The sequence below is a fragment of the Tenrec ecaudatus genome, chromosome 3 (genome assembly GCF_050624435.1).
Source record: "Tenrec ecaudatus isolate mTenEca1 chromosome 3, mTenEca1.hap1, whole genome shotgun sequence".
Lineage (NCBI taxonomy): Eukaryota > Metazoa > Chordata > Mammalia > Afrosoricida > Tenrecidae > Tenrec > Tenrec ecaudatus.
The window spans coordinates 173,978,300-173,995,060 of record NC_134532.1 but is presented as its reverse complement, the minus strand read 5'-3'; the positions used below and the strand labels follow the sequence as shown (position 1 = coordinate 173,995,060).

The 16,761-nt window shown below is 41.8% G+C and overlaps 1 protein-coding gene across 1 annotated transcript in view; it reads left to right on the top strand.

The window, feature by feature from the left end:
* The window catches only part of ATP10D (ATPase phospholipid transporting 10D (putative)), a 130,649-nt gene that overhangs the window by 62,568 nt on the left and 51,320 nt on the right, over nt 1–16,761 (top strand). The window contains exons 4-9 of the mRNA XM_075544373.1: nt 2,739–2,943; nt 4,778–4,863; nt 8,555–8,661; nt 8,952–9,083; nt 9,788–9,915; nt 10,032–10,284. Of these exons, the coding sequence (XP_075400488.1) occupies nt 2,739–2,943; nt 4,778–4,863; nt 8,555–8,661; nt 8,952–9,083; nt 9,788–9,915; nt 10,032–10,284 (911 nt within the window). The remainder of the gene's footprint in view (nt 1–2,738; nt 2,944–4,777; nt 4,864–8,554; nt 8,662–8,951; nt 9,084–9,787; nt 9,916–10,031; nt 10,285–16,761) is intronic.

Below are 16,761 nucleotides of genomic sequence, written 5' to 3'. Positions count from 1 at the left end.
ACATTTTCCCCCAACCTCTCCTGCCATACCACCAAGGGACCATTTACATCGTATTGTCCCTATAATTTATTTATTCTAAATTGCATTTATAGGAAAACATTAAAAAAAACACCTAAACTAACAATAGCAAACTAAAACAGAGAAAAACACAACAAAAAAGAAAGCAGAAAATATGAAAGTCTAGAACAAACCTACAATGGATCAAAAGGGAAATCAAATGATAAGGTCTAAATTTTAACCTCAGCGCACCTGCAATAATGGACTTTACGATGCTCCCTGTCCGATAACAATGCTAGTCACATCCCTCAGCTGTGTCAGGGGGATTCACAGAAGGCTTCATCCATGTGTGGACTCTGCAAATGGATTTTAGGCTTCCACTGTCAGCCATAAACGTATGCAAACCAGGCGCTCACAATTCAACCTCTGATATCATTCCTTCCTTCAAATTTTGGTTTTACTGTTTATAGTCCTTGGATTGCACAGACTCGTGTGCTTCTTCTATGTGGACTTAGTTGACATCTCATGTGAATAGTTGCTTGTGTGAAGACAAACCTTTAAGAACCCATGCTCTATTCCTTCTTATAGACTGGCACCATCTAGTTTCTTCACTGCACTTTGCTATAGCACTCATCTCTTCATTGATCTCTTCATGAGTTGGAGCATCAAGTTGGGCCACATCATAAGAACTAACTGCTCATAGGTTAAGGCTAGAATTAAGTTTGAACCCCAAAATCTGTTCATATTTCTATGCTGTAGATATGTTTCTAGTTCAACTTAGGGAAATAATTGTCTGAGAACATTATCAAACATCCACCTGGGACATAAGATAATTCTACTGGTAGTGTCATTAATTTAGCCAATGGTATAGAATTAACATTATAAGTTTCATTTTTGGTGAAAATTTGCATATCAAATTAGGTTTTGATTTAACTATACACAAATAAAACTTACTGCTATCAAGTCAGATCTGACTAATAGAACTGCCTCTATAGGTTTCTGAAACTAACTGTTTAGAGGAGCAGACAGCCTCATCTTTCTCCTACCTAGAGGCTAGAGGTTTTGAACTGCTGGCCTTGTGGTTAACAACCCAATGCTTCTTCAACAGTGCCATCAGGGCTCCTATATATATATATGTATATGCACATATACCTTTATATCTATCTGTCATCTATCTGTATTAATCATACTAACTCACTCACTGTCATCAAGTTGATTCTGACTCATAGTTACCCAATAGGACAGAGAAGAACTACTTCTGTGGGCTTCCAAGACTGTAACTCTTTATGGGAGTAGAAAACCTCATCTTTTTTCTGGAGAAGTGGATGACAATGTCCCACTACTTTGTCAAGTTAGATGCAGTATAATCACGATTACAATGATCTCTTTCTGACACTAAAGCTGCTTGAAACCCTAGCCTGTGGCTGGAAGGGATTTGCCAGTGGCTTAATCTGACTAGATGCTGTGCAGGTGGGCTTTGAGCTCCCACTGTCCTCCATAGGCTTCTACAAATCGGGTGTTTGCAATTTGGGCTCTGACATTTCCCCTTTGTCATATTTGAATTTTGTTATTGTCATCTTTTGATCACACAAGCTGGTGTGTGTCTTCTGTATGAACTTAGTTGACTCCTCACTTAGATGGCTGATTGTTTGAATGCAAACCTTTAAGACCCCTTTAAACCCTTATCTGATATAGGTTTCCTTAAGATTAGTTACAGAAGCTGGACTGTGTGAAGAAGAGGATGGTATCAGGATTGGAGAAAGGCTCCTTAACCACCTGTGATGTGGAGATGACATTGCCTCGCTTGCTGAACGTGAGGCGGACTTGAAGCACTTGCTGATGAAGATCAAGGGTTGCAGACTTCAGTATAGTTTACAAGTCAATGTGCAAAAAGCCAAAGTCTTCACAACTGGACCAATAGGTAACATCACGACAAAGGAAGAACACTGATGTTGTCAAAGCTTTTTGTCTTGCGTGGAGCCACAGTCAGTGTTCATGGAAGCAGCAGTCCAGAGACTCAAAGATGCAGTGAGCAATCTGCTGCACAAGACCTCTTTAGATCTTGAAAAGCAAAGTCCTTTTAGGACTAAGGTGCACCTGACCCAAGCCATGGTTTTCCCATTGCATCATACGCATGTGAAAGTTAGACATTGAATAAGGAAGACTACAGAAGAATCAAAACATTTGAATTATGGTACTGGCAAAGATTGTTGAAAGCGTCATGAACTACCAGAAGAAAACAAATCTATCATGGAAGTAGTATAACCAGAATTATCCTTAAAGCAAGGATAGCAAGGCTTATTCTCACACACGTTGACCATGCTGTCAGGAGAGATTCGTCCCTGGAGAAGGACATCATGTTTTATAAAGTCGATGGGCAGAGAAAGAGAGAAAGGCCCTTGGAAAGATGGATGAATGCAGTGGGTGCAACAATGGGCTCAAACATAAGAACTGGGAGGATGGCTTGGGCCCGAGCAGTGTTTCCTCATGTTGTACATAAGATCACTTATGAGTCGGAACCTACTCACTGACACCTAACAACAACAACAAAATGTTCTCCCTGACTGTCAATCTTCTCTTCCCTGTGGTCATAAAATCGTTTTTATGAAATCTTACTTATCTTTTTCGTTCTTTGTAAGTCATGCTTTTGGTATTATATCTAAGAATCGTTTGTTTTTGTTTTAATCTATGTGTTTTTGGTTTGGTTTTCTTTTTTAAACATTCTGTCTTCTTCATTTTAGGAAAGAGAAAAAATATGTTGACAGATGCTGGAAAGATGTGACTGTGGGGGACTTCATTCGCCTCTCCTGTAACGAGATCATCCCTGCAGATATGGTCTTACTCTTTTCCACTGACCCAGATGGAATCTGCCACATCGAGACTTCTGGGCTTGATGGAGAGAGCAATTTAAAACAGAGGCAGGTGGTTCGGGGATACGCAGAGCAGGTAAATAATACGTTCTCAATAGGGAAATTACTAGCTTTTCCCCCCCGAAAGATGAAAAAGGTTTGGGAACTGATTATGTTAACAATTGTATAATTATGTTTGATCTGTTTGAATTATGAAGTGCTATTATACCTATAAGAGCTCCCAATATATTGATGCATTAAATAATTTTTAAATTAAAAAAAAGATGAATGATCAGTAGACCTTGATCATTGTTTCTAAAATCTGTAATGACTGTATGACTTTGGGAAAGTCATTTCAGGGGGTATATTCTTCAGTCTCTTTACCTTAAAGGTAAAAACTTCTATCTTTTCTGAAAACATTGTTGTGAGATCTAAATGAAGTAAGATCTTCAATTTAAAACCTCATACTTAGTGTCTGCATATAGCTTTGACTTCCTCCTCTTTGAAAGGACTTGAGATAAAAAATATTTTAACATTTAATTTTCTTTTTTAATGTGAACTATTACTAGGTCAGGTCTCTTTCATCTTCTGCTTGTAAAACAAAAGCTTCACACTGTCATCTCCAGTCAACTTCATCTAGTCACATAGGATAGCATCTTTGAATTTACAGATTTTAAGTAGATAATCTTGGGGTTGATATCCCTGCTAACTTATTGTCTTTGTCAATTGTAGAGGCAATCTTGTATCTAAGACATAGGTAAAAAAAATCTTGTACCATTTAATTGTTACATACCATGGCCTAATACTTTGGGGGATGGATGTCAGATGACTAATTAGAACATTTTGGATCCTGCTGGAGGTAGGGCTCTAGCATCTTATAAGCTGGGCTGGAATCCTGGCTCTAGTCTTTTTGTTTTGAGACCTTGGCAAATTCTTGCTTCTCTTTGTATTTCTATTTCTTCATCTATTGATTAGGCCTAAATGTGAGACCTACCGCATAGCGTAATATTGTTTTCCTATGAAGAAGAAATTAGTTAACACACATAGGGTGTACAACATAAATATTATATCAAAATAACTTAATAAATATTTATTATTAGCAAATATTATTTATTAGAAAACCAAGCCATTTATGTATACCTCACATTTCTCCTATATTTACTATGATATACATAATGATACTATAATAGATACAGTATCAACAACATTGCTTTCATTAGCACAGAAGTCATATAGAAAAGGAAATGAGAGAAGTCTGAAGTGGCTTAGTCTTCATGAGTCCAAACCTTTCATGTTTATTTGCTCATCAGCTTTATGAAGCATTTGAAAGGTCTCTATTTATTTGATCCATTAGGGAATTTTGTAAAATGATGTTAGCTTATTTTTCTGCTATATACATTATAAATATACTCATCAATATAAGCTTTACTGAGATCAAATATATATATATATATATATGCATGTTTAGGATGTTCAATTGAAGGAGTTTCAAGAAGTTCACAGAAAATAGGAAGAAAAGGAACTGTACTTTTTGGAGCCCTAGCACCTAAGTTCAGAAAATGCCAACAATAAATATAACTTCAGCCTTTCACTGCCTTCTACACACAGAGTGTCTGCTCTGTGAGTGACATCTGTACATCCCACGTGGATTTCAGCGAGGGAGTCAGCCATTCTCTTTACATGCAAATATGTGTTAATGGTCTAGGATCATTCTGGTCTCATTTATTTATTCTTCATTATATTATTTATTCTTCATTTTACTTACTTATTCTTAATTTATTCTTAATTGTATGTATACTTTTTTTTCATCTGGGAAATTTGATCTTAACTTTGTGATGAGGATTTCTTAGCATTGGGTGGAAGTGATAGAAGACTTGCATCTCAAGGGTTTAACCTTGAGTTCTTGTTTTGTGATTAAAAATGAATTACAGGACTCTGAAGTTGATCCTGAGAAGTTCTCCAGTCGAATCGAATGTGAGAGTCCCCACAACGACCTCAACAGATTCCGAGGCTTTCTGTGAGTGATACGGGTCCCTCTGCTAGTGATATGGGTATCTCTGCGAGTGATACGGGTCCCTCTGCGGGTGATGCGGGTCCCTCTGCAGGTGACACGGGTCCCTCTGCTAGTGATACGGGTACCTCTGTGGCTGCGAGGGGTGTGTCTTGCAATTATACCTAAATAAGCAAGAGTTTTGTATTATTATATCCAACTTAAATCAACAAATCCCATGAATTTAGCTATCAACTGGACTTTCCTTTATGTTTTGATAAATGTTTGCCAATACGCAGGTTTTAAAAAAATGGCAACAGCAAAAACAAAACAAACAAAAACCCACCTTTGTTTTAAAAAAATAAATATTTCAGTAGTGTAAGAATTCTTACGTGATCTCCATTCTAGACTCCAGTGGTTGTTTGGAGGAAGGTGTTTAGACAAGGGCTGCAGCTTTCAGTGTGGATTAAAACTCAGTGTAAGGAGGACCCACATCTTCACAACTGGACCGATGGGTGACATCATGATCAATGGAGAAAAGCTTGAAGTTGTCAAGGATTTCATCGTGCTTGGATCCACAATAAATACTCATGGAAGCAGCAGTCAAGAGATCAAAATGTGTGTTGCATTACATAAATCTGCTTTTCAAGATGCCATGGTATTTCTATTGCCTCATGCTTGTAAAGGTTGGACGTTGAATAAGGAAGATGGAAGAAGAATCAATGCATCTGAATTATGGTGCTGGAAAAATATATTGAATGTATCATAGACTGCTAAAAAGACAAACTGGTTTGTCTTGGAAGAAGTAAGGCCAGAGCCCTCTTTAGAGAGAAGGGTTGGAAGGCTTTGCCTCACATACTTTGGACAGATTGTCAGAAGAGACCAGACCCTGGAGAAGGACATCATGCTTGGGAAGGGGAGGGGCAGTGAAAACTCTGGCTACAGCAATGGGTTCAGGCACAGGACAATTGTCCGGATGGCGTAGGACCAGGCAGTGTTTCCTTCTGTGCGTAGGATCGCCTTGGTTCAGACGGAACCCACTTGTCAAACACAGAGTGAGAAACCATGGCAGACTCCATTCTTGGGGTTTCATGTAATCTCCACATCCTTTTTTCATAGATAGTTAGACTTTAGGGTCTTCCTTAGAGGAAGGCTTTGACCCAAACCAGGGTATTTCCAGTCCCCTCATAGGAATGTGTGTGAAAGTTGGACAATGAGTCAGGAAGGCTAGAGATAGAGGAACTAAACCATTCATACACTGCTGGTGGGAAGAAAAATGGCACCAACCACTTTGGAAACCAGTTTGACAGTTTCTTAAGTAGTTAAACGTGCACCCACAATATGACTCGGGTATTTTTTCACAGGTGTTTGCACAAGAGGAAAGAAGGAATTTCTCTAAAAAGTAATCTCTATGTTCATGCTCATCGCTGCTTTATCAGTAGTAGTCAATAACAATAAGCATCTCCATAAGTAGGTGAATTGATGAAAACCGTGTGGTCCAGCCACATGGTGAACTACCGCCAATGAAAAGAATTGACTGAGTGACACATGCAACCACAACGTAATTGTTAAGTGAAAGAAATCAGACCCCCTGGCCCCCAAAGTGAATACACAAATCTCTAGAAAAGGAGACCCAATGAATGGTAGCAGATTAGTAGATGGTGGACAAGAAGGAATAGAGAGGCTGGGCAGAAGGGAAGAGAAAAAGTTTGAGAACAATGGGCATTTATTATCATGATTACAGGGAGGGTTTCATAGGGGAAGTAGTCAAACATCCAATTGTATTCTTTTAAATATGATATTTAATTCATATTACTTATTGATCCATAAAGCTGTTGAAATTTCTAATGAGTCTGAGCTCTCAAGAAAGGACATCTGGTGTATACTGGGAACGTCTTGGAGCAGCGCGTGAGGAAGACAAGCGGACAGGCAGGGCACTGCGCCATCACAAGAGGGAAAGGGCTTAATCAGGGTAAAGAGATAAAGTTGGAATTAAAACCTTAAAAAAGAAGGAGATGACAGGATCAATTTGATTGAAGTTTATTGCTTAGGAAATTTCCATTTTAATGTTTAAGTTAAAAGGCCATTTAAAAAAAATTAGGAGCTGATACCAAGGGCTCAAGTAGAAAGAAATTATTTTGAGAATGATGATGATGGCAACAAGTGTACAAATGTGCTTGACACAATGGATGAATGTATGGATTGTGATAAGAGCTCTACAAGCCCCCAATAAAAATTTTAAAAACTGTATGAAAAAACATTACTTTTTGATTATTTGTATAAATAATTCCAAATATTGTGTAATTGTGGAATATTGTGTAAATATTCCAAAGCCTTTGCTCTTTATTAACTTGCCACGATAATAATGTAGTCAAGTAATTATTTTGATAATTTGAAGTTGTTTAATGGCATTATCAACTTTGTTTCAACTCGTGTTCCATTAAGGAGCCCCGGTGGTGGTGGTGCTGTTGGGTAACCATTGAATGGTTAACTTCAAGGCCAGTGGTTCAAACACACCAGCTGCTTTGCAGGAGCAAGAGGAAGCTATCTGGTCTTATAAGGATTTATAGTCTCAGAAACCCTCCATAGGTCTGTGTAAGTCAGAGGGACTTGATGGCAGTGGGTGGGTCTCCTCCCATGTTTCCAACACACTATCCCATCATTTCACTCTATGTACTTCTCTGTGGATATGCAGCAAAGGAGGGCTCACATTCACTGCCTCCTGGAGACCCAAGAGGAGAGGGTAGATCTGCTCTTGTAGGTTTCTGAGACCATAACTCTTTATAGGAGTAGAAAGCCTTAACTTCTGTCAAGCGGCTGGTGGCTTTAAACTACTAATCTTGCAGTTAGCAGCCCAACGCATAACCCACTACGTCAGGGGGATGACACGCACAAGCAAAAATGCTACAGCATCATGACAACACCTAACACAATCAGGAGCAGGTGATGTCATCTCCTGCCTATTCTCTGCTTGTAGTCTACAATTATCCCCCAGATATTTATTGTTTTCTTGTCATTTATTTTTAACCAGGATACAAACAAAGTCTACACATTGCATTTGGTTGATGTGTTTCTAAACATCCCTCCACCTCTCCAAAGGAATTTGCTCGTTGAGCTTGAAGAATCTATCTCATATCAGGACGCTCATGATGTCACTTGCCCTGTTGCTAGTGATGTTAAAATTGGTGTTGTGCTCTTTCTGGTCTGATTGAAATCTTTAATTGTATGACATGTGGATGAAGTGCCAAGAAAACCATTTTAAAAATTGGAGTTGTCATCCTTAGGCCTTCAGTATAGTGTGAGGTCCTTCACAAGTCCTCCATCTAATGACATTAGTACCCATGAACTATTGCCTAGGATCGCCGTGATTTCATCAGACTTGAAAACGGCAGCTTGCTAGTCCTACAAAGAACTGTTCCCAGAGATCTGAACATATCCTGAACTATCGTCTGTACTCCCCAAACGGAAGGAGTATCCTGGAATATCTGTGAACTTCTGTAGTACTAGAACTTAACACAGAATGCCAGAAAACCATGGCCTTTTGAAGCTCTTTTTTTTTTATGCCCAAATAGGCAGGTTGCTCCTAAATACCCAAATCAGATGGTCCAGAAAACTTGAAGTCATCCCTAGGAGCTGCTCAACTTTTCACTTGGCGTCAAGGAAACCCGAGAACCCTGATCAGCACTCTCATGGCCTCCCCTTGCTGTCTTCCTTACAGAGAGCATTCCAACAAAGACCGCGTGGGGCTCAGTAAGGAAAATGTGCTGCTCAGAGGATGCACCATTAGAAACACGGAGGCTGTAGTGGGCATTGTGGTTTACGCAGGTTGGTCCATCTTCTGATCTGTCACCCGCGTCTCGACTGGGCTTATTCGCTAAGTTAACATTTCTCATTTACCCACAATGTGATCTATGGAAGCGGAAAGGAGATGTTGCCCTGGTAACTTAATCATGGATGTCCGTTTTCCAAATCAATCTCAAAAGTAGACGAAACTTGACAAATATATTTTGGGAGCATGTCTTATGAAATTGCCTGCCAGAGAGATTTTTCAACATAGACATTTGCTCCCTGGCAGGTGTTTATACAGTGTCTAACCTTCTGCACTTCCGACTTAGGTCACGAAACCAAAGCAATGCTGAACAACAGCGGCCCGCGGTATAAGCGCAGTAAATTAGAGAGAAGAGCAAACACAGACGTCCTCTGGTGTGTCCTGCTTCTGATTACAATGTGTCTGACTGGTGCGCTGGGTAGGTAGAATAGAATGGCTTGCTGGCCTCTTTTCAGCAAGATATTGCTTTGAAAGTCATTTATTTTCAAAATGTAATTTTTGACGGCTTGACTTCTAGAAGGGAGCTACAGAACTCCAGCAGCCTTTAATTACAGTTTAAAATAAGCCCTTTGAAGCCCTCATATAAGAAAGCTTTCCTTTGCCAGTGTATATTTTTTCTCGCACGCTTCTTTCTCTCTCACATCTTTTGGTCAAAAAAAACAACAACATTAATGTTGACTCTAGTTCATTACATGTTGCTAAAGGGCCAAAGGGACCTGACCCAACAGCCCAAACGCACTTCCCTTCAGCCGTTTCTGGCTCACACAATCCTATAGGCCAGAACAGGACTGCTCCAGGGCATTCGTGAGACTGGTTCTTTAGGGGGTTCTTTAGTCTCATCTTTCTCTGACGAGGCAGCAGGAGGGCTTGCACCCTCGGCCTAGGGCTTAGCAGCCTTACACGTCCATAGTACACTAGGGCTCCCAAGGTACCTGGGAAGAGACTGAAAGAAATATTTGAGTCAGGAGAATATGTAGTCTTGTGAACTTGAATTTACTCATCAAAACAAACAGTTGGTGTTCATTCAGAAGAGACGCTCTGATCTCTCTCTCTGTCGGAATAAAGTTCTATATGTGTGAACCATGTTGAGTGTTGTTTTGATGTCTCTCCATTTTTTGAAAGGTCATGGGATCTGGTTGAGCCGGTATAAAGATATACCCTTCTTCAACATCCCTGAGCCGGATGGTCATGTCATCACTCCTGTGTTGGCAGGATTCTATATGTTTTGGACCATGATCATATTGTTGCAGGTAACATCTATCGGGCACCTCATAGAATGTGTGCTAACTTAACTAGCTATAATCCGTTCTTCACCTTTTGTTGTTTCTGAGACCCCTTTAATTTTCCTTTGCTTGGTTCTTCTTAGGTCCTGATTCCCATTTCCCTCTATGTTTCCATTGAAATTGTCAAGCTTGGCCAAATATATTTTATTCAGAGTGATGTGGATTTCTACAATGAGAAAACTGACTCTACTGTTCAGTGCCGGGCCCTGAACATCACGGAGGATCTTGGTCAGATTCAGTACCTCTTCTCTGATAAGACAGGGACTCTCACCGAGAATAAGATGGTTTTTCGGAGATGTAGTGTGGCAGGCTTTGATTATTGCCATGAAGAAAATGGTGAGTGTTACATTTTAGTACTTATACGCTATTGTATGGAGCCTGGAGGGCTCGCAGATCTGAGTTGGCTCTGCACCGCAAGGCCAGCATTTCAAAGCCAGCTGCTCCTGGGGAGAAAGATGGGGCTTGCTACTCCTGTAAACAGTTACCGTCTCAGGAACGCAAAGAGGCTGTTCAACCCTGTCTTACAGGGCCATTGGGAGTCGGCATCCACTAGATAGCAGTGAGTTCTTATATTCAGTTGTTAAGAATGTGCCCTAAGGGATGTAACTAATGTAACTCATCTTAGATGGTTGCCAATCTCATCCTGCTATAACAATGCGGCGGTGAGCATCCTTTTAGCTAAATCTTGGTGTGAGTTTTATGGTTAGTATTTTCTAAACTTTATTGACCATGGATCTCTGCTGTCAAAAATCATCTTGCAATCGCGATGTTTCATAAACTTCATGATACATTGATTTTTGTACTCAGATTATTTGTCACATTTACAGTTTGGTATTTGTAACATTTAAGAGGCTAATACAAAACCTTGGACTCTCTACCCACCTATTCCCCGAGAGTGCACCTGCCAAATAAGGAGTTCCTTGCTGTGACCTCTAGATGGAGAAAATACTAATTGACTAAGAATCAAATACACTAAGATGACTGCCCTGTAATTGATAAAGTCATTTTATGAACCATGGAATAGGGTGCTACTTCTGGACTCTTCTCTGACGTGCTTTCAAATAAGCACATACACACACACACACACACACACACACACTTTGAATAGGAAGGGAGGAAATAGTAGGAGCCAGTTCTCACTGGAGCTTAATTCTGACACATTTTCATCTCTGCAATGAGAATTATTTAACAGAGTCTCAAATTTTAATGGCCAGTCTTTTCAGGAATTCCTAGCAAAAGCGTCTAAGATATATTTCTATAAACATTGCTGCTGTGAAAGAACTCCATACACATTTGCAGCTGCACCGAACACATCTGGCAGCACCGTTCCCTATCTTGTGACCCAGAAGTGTGGTCCTCCATTGAAGAGCAGCCAAAGCAACATCTGGGAGGGATTTGAAATGCAGAATCCTACCCGTTTCCAAACCCGTTTCACTCTGCATAGTAACTAGATCCCCAGGGGGTTCACAATGAATGTCAACACTGCTTTTAAAGACTGTGAAAAGAGAATGACTTCTTTCAAATACCTTGTCCACTTTAGGATACTTTTAGACTTACAGAAAAGTTACAAAGATCATACGGAGGGTTCTGGTAGGCCCCCCAGATACAGTTTATTCCCCCCCCCACCCCCGTGGCAACATCTTACCTAATATAATGCTCAGTGATTCAAACTCACCATGAGCTCTGTGTGCTGGGGGAGGGGTGGGCCCAAAAACCTGGCAATCTGCTCTATCCCTATAATGCCGAGAGTGACGTTTTCTTAACATTTAATTAAATGTGTATTTTAATATATATATTGATAATTATGAAAGTAAAGAATAAAAACACAATTGGGCCGTGCCAGAGGAAGGCCTTTGACGAGAAGCCTGCCACCTCGACTGCCACCATGGGCTCCAGCGTGGGACCCACAGCGAGGAGGGTGCGGGTCCAGGCAGTGTTTCCTCCGGTTGTACATCGATCGGGTCACCGTGGGTCAGACCGACTTGATAGTACCCCACAACTACCACTGGTTTATTATTGTTGTTGCTAAGTGCCATCGAGTCAATTCCAATGATAACAACCCAATATGACAGAGTAGAACTGCCTCGCAGGGACTCCTAGCCTGTGATCTTAACTAGCCCTACAATGCCTGGATTTTTAATTTCAGGAGGAAATGTTTTTGTTTTTACTCTTTACTTTCACAATGATCAATATATATATATTGGACAACATGAGGAACTGTCTTAAAGGGTCGCGGCATTAGGAAGGTTGAGAACCACTGCCTTAAGGTGTCTTCAAAAAACGGTCCAATCAAAATAATGGATTCTGAGAGGCTCCGCTGGATCAGTTAAATTCACGGGAGGCCAGCTAGCTCAGAAGGTTTTGGGGATTCCAAAAAAGTCATCTGTATAGATTTTCCTCCATGGATGTAGGACAATCATGAGAGCTTCTTGTAAAGGCTTACGGACATTGAAAATGACATTGGTGAAGAAAAGTCAAGAAATGTTTTCAACCACAATGTACCTGTTCATTCTTCAAAGGTGGCAAGAGCTGCCCTAGGAGAATTTCACTGGGAAAGCTTCGCTCATCCATCCTGTAGCCTTGATCTTGCCCATTAAGACTTCTTTTTGCTCCCCAAACTCAAAGGACACTTCAAAGTAATACAGTTTAACCCCCTCAGGGATGCCCACAGGGCTGTTTTGGAATGGTGTAAGCTGAGGTGCTCAGAAAGGAAAGACAGAAGTCAAGTCTTTGGAAGTGCATAGACCTAGGTGGAGGTCATGCAGAGAGAAGCTTCACACGTGGATGATGTCGTTTAATCCGGGCGTCAGCAGTTTGACAGCAATACCTTCTGACTGTGTCCACACACACGGAGTGGACCGGCTGCTGAAGCCTAAAGGTCCTTCAAGAAGCACAGCGAGAAGGCTGGCAAAGGAGCTTAATGTCTCTCTAAGGCACATGGCAGAACATTTGCTGTATTGTTTAGGCAGAGAATGTAACGGAATTTACCAAACTAGGACGTATCTTAAAAAATTGACTTTTAATAATTCATTCTGCAAGTGAGAAAACAGATCAATAGCAAGTGATTTGCGGTGACCCACCTCACATTTATTTATTTAACAACTTAAAAGTGTACATTAAGTGGGAGTCTCCCTTTCAGATCCTCGAATGTTTAAGCTACTAATCAACCCCTCCCAACCCCTATCAATAGTTTATCCTTCCTCCACTTTTCTTTTTTTATCATTTTATTGGGGATCTTACAGTTCTTATCACAATTCATGCATACATTCATTGTGTACATATTTGTACATATGTTGCCGTCATCATTTTCAGAACATTCTCTTTCTACTTGATCCCTTGGTATCAGCTCCTCATATCCCCCCTCATACCCCCCACTCATGAACACTTGATAATTTATAAATTATTATTTTGTTCATGTCTTACACCAACTGATGTCTCCCTTCAACCACTTTTCTATTGTTTGTCCCCCTGGGAGGGGGTTTTATGTAGATCATTGTGATCAGCTCCCCTTTCCTCCCCCCACCTTCCCCTAACCCTCCTGGTTTTGCTACTCCCTTTTCTGCTCCTGAGGGGTTTATCTGTCCTGTATTCCTTATGTTGTGAGCTCTTACCTGTGCCAGTGTACATGTTCTGGTGTAACCGATGTGTAAGGTAGAATTGGGGTCATGATTTCCTCCGCTTCTTGATTTCTCTTTATTCCCCTGCGTGGGGTACTATCTTCTCCTTCATCCAAACTATTACAGGCAACCACCTAGTCTGTTGCTTTATCCTCCCTCCCATGTTCTTCCCACTTTGACGTACTCCAAAGTCGGTTCCCTCTGCTGCCGACATAATCTTTAGAAAAGACAGTGCTAGAACGTGGGCTCAAAGAATGGCCACTTAGCCAATCCTTGCCCTTAAAAACACAAGGAAAAACGATCAAGGTATGTAGAATATTTCCATTGTTTCCATTTTCTAAAGTAACTTGCCTGTTTACAAGTTGTAAGAAAAAGAAACCCTCTGCCATCAAGGCGAGTCTAACTCACAGCCATCCTGGAACGGCTGCAAAGCTGTCTGGAAACAGACCGCCGCATTTTCCCCAGTGGAATAGCTGAGGGCTTCCAACCATTTTGGGTTTTTCGAGCACTTAACTACTGTGCCCCTGGGGTTTCTAACTTGCCCATAACCTGCTGCCAACAAGCTTATGCCACGTCCTATCAACTACAGAGAGTGTCTGAGACTGTAAGTTCTACGGAAGCAGATAGCCTTGTGTTTCTTTGGTGGGGTTGAACCACCCACCTTGGGATTAGCAGTCCACCATTGAAAACACAGTAACACCAGAGCTCCTTAACGTGCCCATAAAGCAAACTCACTGCCATTGGGTGAATGCTGCCTCACAGTGACCCTAATGGACAGGGTAGAACTGCCCCTGTGAGTTTTCGAGACTGTAAATGTTTATGAGAGTAGAAAGCCCCATCGTTCTCCCATGGAGCTGTTGGGGATTTGGACCTGCTATTGGTTTCAAACTGCCGACCTGAGGATCTCAACCCAGCATGTTACACTTCACTCAGGAGTTAGATTTGGGCTGAATTGGAAGTGTCTTGTAATCCAGTACATACACGTTTACTGTCGACACTGTATTTCAGACACTGGATACAGTAATGAACAAGACAGACAAAAGTTCTATTCTCACAAAGCCTCTATTGCAAAACACATTAATCCACAAATTAATTTTTTAAGTCAGGAAAATTATCAGATCATGTTAAGTCCCTTTCAGGAAACTGAAATAAGCTTCTGTCATGCAGAATGAATGGGTGGCTCCTTCGGATGCTCAGCTAGGTCTATCGAGAACCAAGATCGGAATGACCTAATCTTGGTTCTCCAGTGGCCAGTAGAGCCTGCCAGGCAGAGGGAGCACTTTGTATCGAGGGCCTAAAACTAGGATGAGTGTGGCAATTTCCACAGAAAGAAGGCTAGCGGAGCTGGATTCCAGTGGTAACGCGGAAGAAAGACGAGCTCTGGTGGCAGAATGCGTTAGAACTGGGAAGCTCACGGAGAGGTCGCTGATTGGAACCCCGCAGCTCCTCTGCGGGAGAAAGATGGAGCAGTCCGCTTCTCATAAATGTTTGCAGCCTCAGAAACCCTGGGGGCAGTTCCAATCCATCCGAGAGGGTTCCTGTGAATCGAATTCAACAACTAGGTGGTGGGAATAGGTGGGTGGAAGAAGAGAAGCAAGAAAAGTGAGAGAGGTCAGATCAACATGAGCTTGGTAAGCCAGGATCGGAAGAGCCTACTCTCTGTGATTTGGGAGCCAAGAGAGTTTTATGCCAGGACTGTTCTTACCCACGTTATCTTTCAGGAAGATCACTCTAGCTACCATGTCACCAATGCATCACAGAGCGGCATGGAGGCCGGTTGGGGTGATTACACGATGATGATGGTGGGGACTATATGGAAATGCAATGGAGAGGAGTGAAGGCACTTGGGTCATGTGGGCGATATATAGTGGAGAGGTGTTTGCATCGGAGGAAGAAGAAAACTAAGGAGAATCCTAGATTTGTATATTAAGCCACTGGGGAGATGCAGCGCCATTTACAATGGGGAGGAAGCCCCGGGGAAGGAGGCATGTGGGGTTGGGACAGGGAGAAAGCTGTTGTTTTACCAGGATAAATTTGAAACACTTTTTTCTCAACAAAGATTTTTTAATATCTATCAGCCATTTTTGTCTTTCACGGTGCAAATATCACAACAACCGATCAGATCATTTGCTCGACCATGTCTGAGTTTACGTTCTATCAGAGGGTTTAACAACAACAAAAACGGTAAACTACACAGTGTGTAAATGGCAGCAAGTGTTATGGAGTGGAATAAAATAGGGAAAGGGGACTAGGGAGGCTGAGATACCAATTATAATCAATAAAGTGGTCAAAACTTGGAAGTCTGCGCTGACCAGAAAGCATGAGGCAGGAAGAAAAGAAAAACGTGAACCTTCCAGGTGCGATCTGGTGGGGAAACCTTCAGGCATCCAGGTGGAGGTATCCACTAGCGAGTGAGATGTGCGTCTGGGTTCTAAGAATGGGGCAGAGCTGAAGACAGAGATCAGGGAGTCACGTACATCATGAGATGGACCTATGAAAGATCTCCGAGAAAAGAGGGTGTAGGTCAGTGGTTCCCAACCTTCCTCATGCCACGGCCCTTTCATACAGTTCCTCATGTGGTGGTGACTCCCCCAACCGTAAAATTATTTTCGTTGCTACTTCATCACTGTCATTTTGCTACTGTGATGAATCAGGCGACCCCTGTGAAAGGGTCGTGCAACCCCAAAGGGGTCACGACCCATGGGTTGGGAACCGCTGGAGTAGGTGGAGGTGCCTGCAGCCTCTACTGCCCTCAACACTTTGGGTTGAGTAGAAGAGCGGACTGTAGCCAAAGAGGCAAAGGACAGCCTTTGAAGTAGGAGGTAAATGTGTTTTCAAAATATGCTGAACAAAAAGCACATCAGTAACAATCAACGTGGGTGGGGAGAAATCCCCCCATGAGGCATTTCAAAAACAGAATGGTCAGCCAGCTGTGTCAGATGTCGCTAAGCCCAGGACAGATGAGGTGGTTTGATTTGGCAATGTGACCCGGGCAAGATCGGGGTAGGAGGGGAGACGGGGACAGAGCAGTGGAATGAGCAGAAGGGGATCCCCGAATTCTAAGAACAAAGCCCTTGAGAAGAGCACGTCCGATCACAAGGGAAGGAGGCTGGTGTTTTGAAAGCAACAAGAAAACGCTAGCTAAAGTCGCAGGCGGGAAGGCAGCAGGGTGCAGGGGCAGGTAGGGTCGTAGATT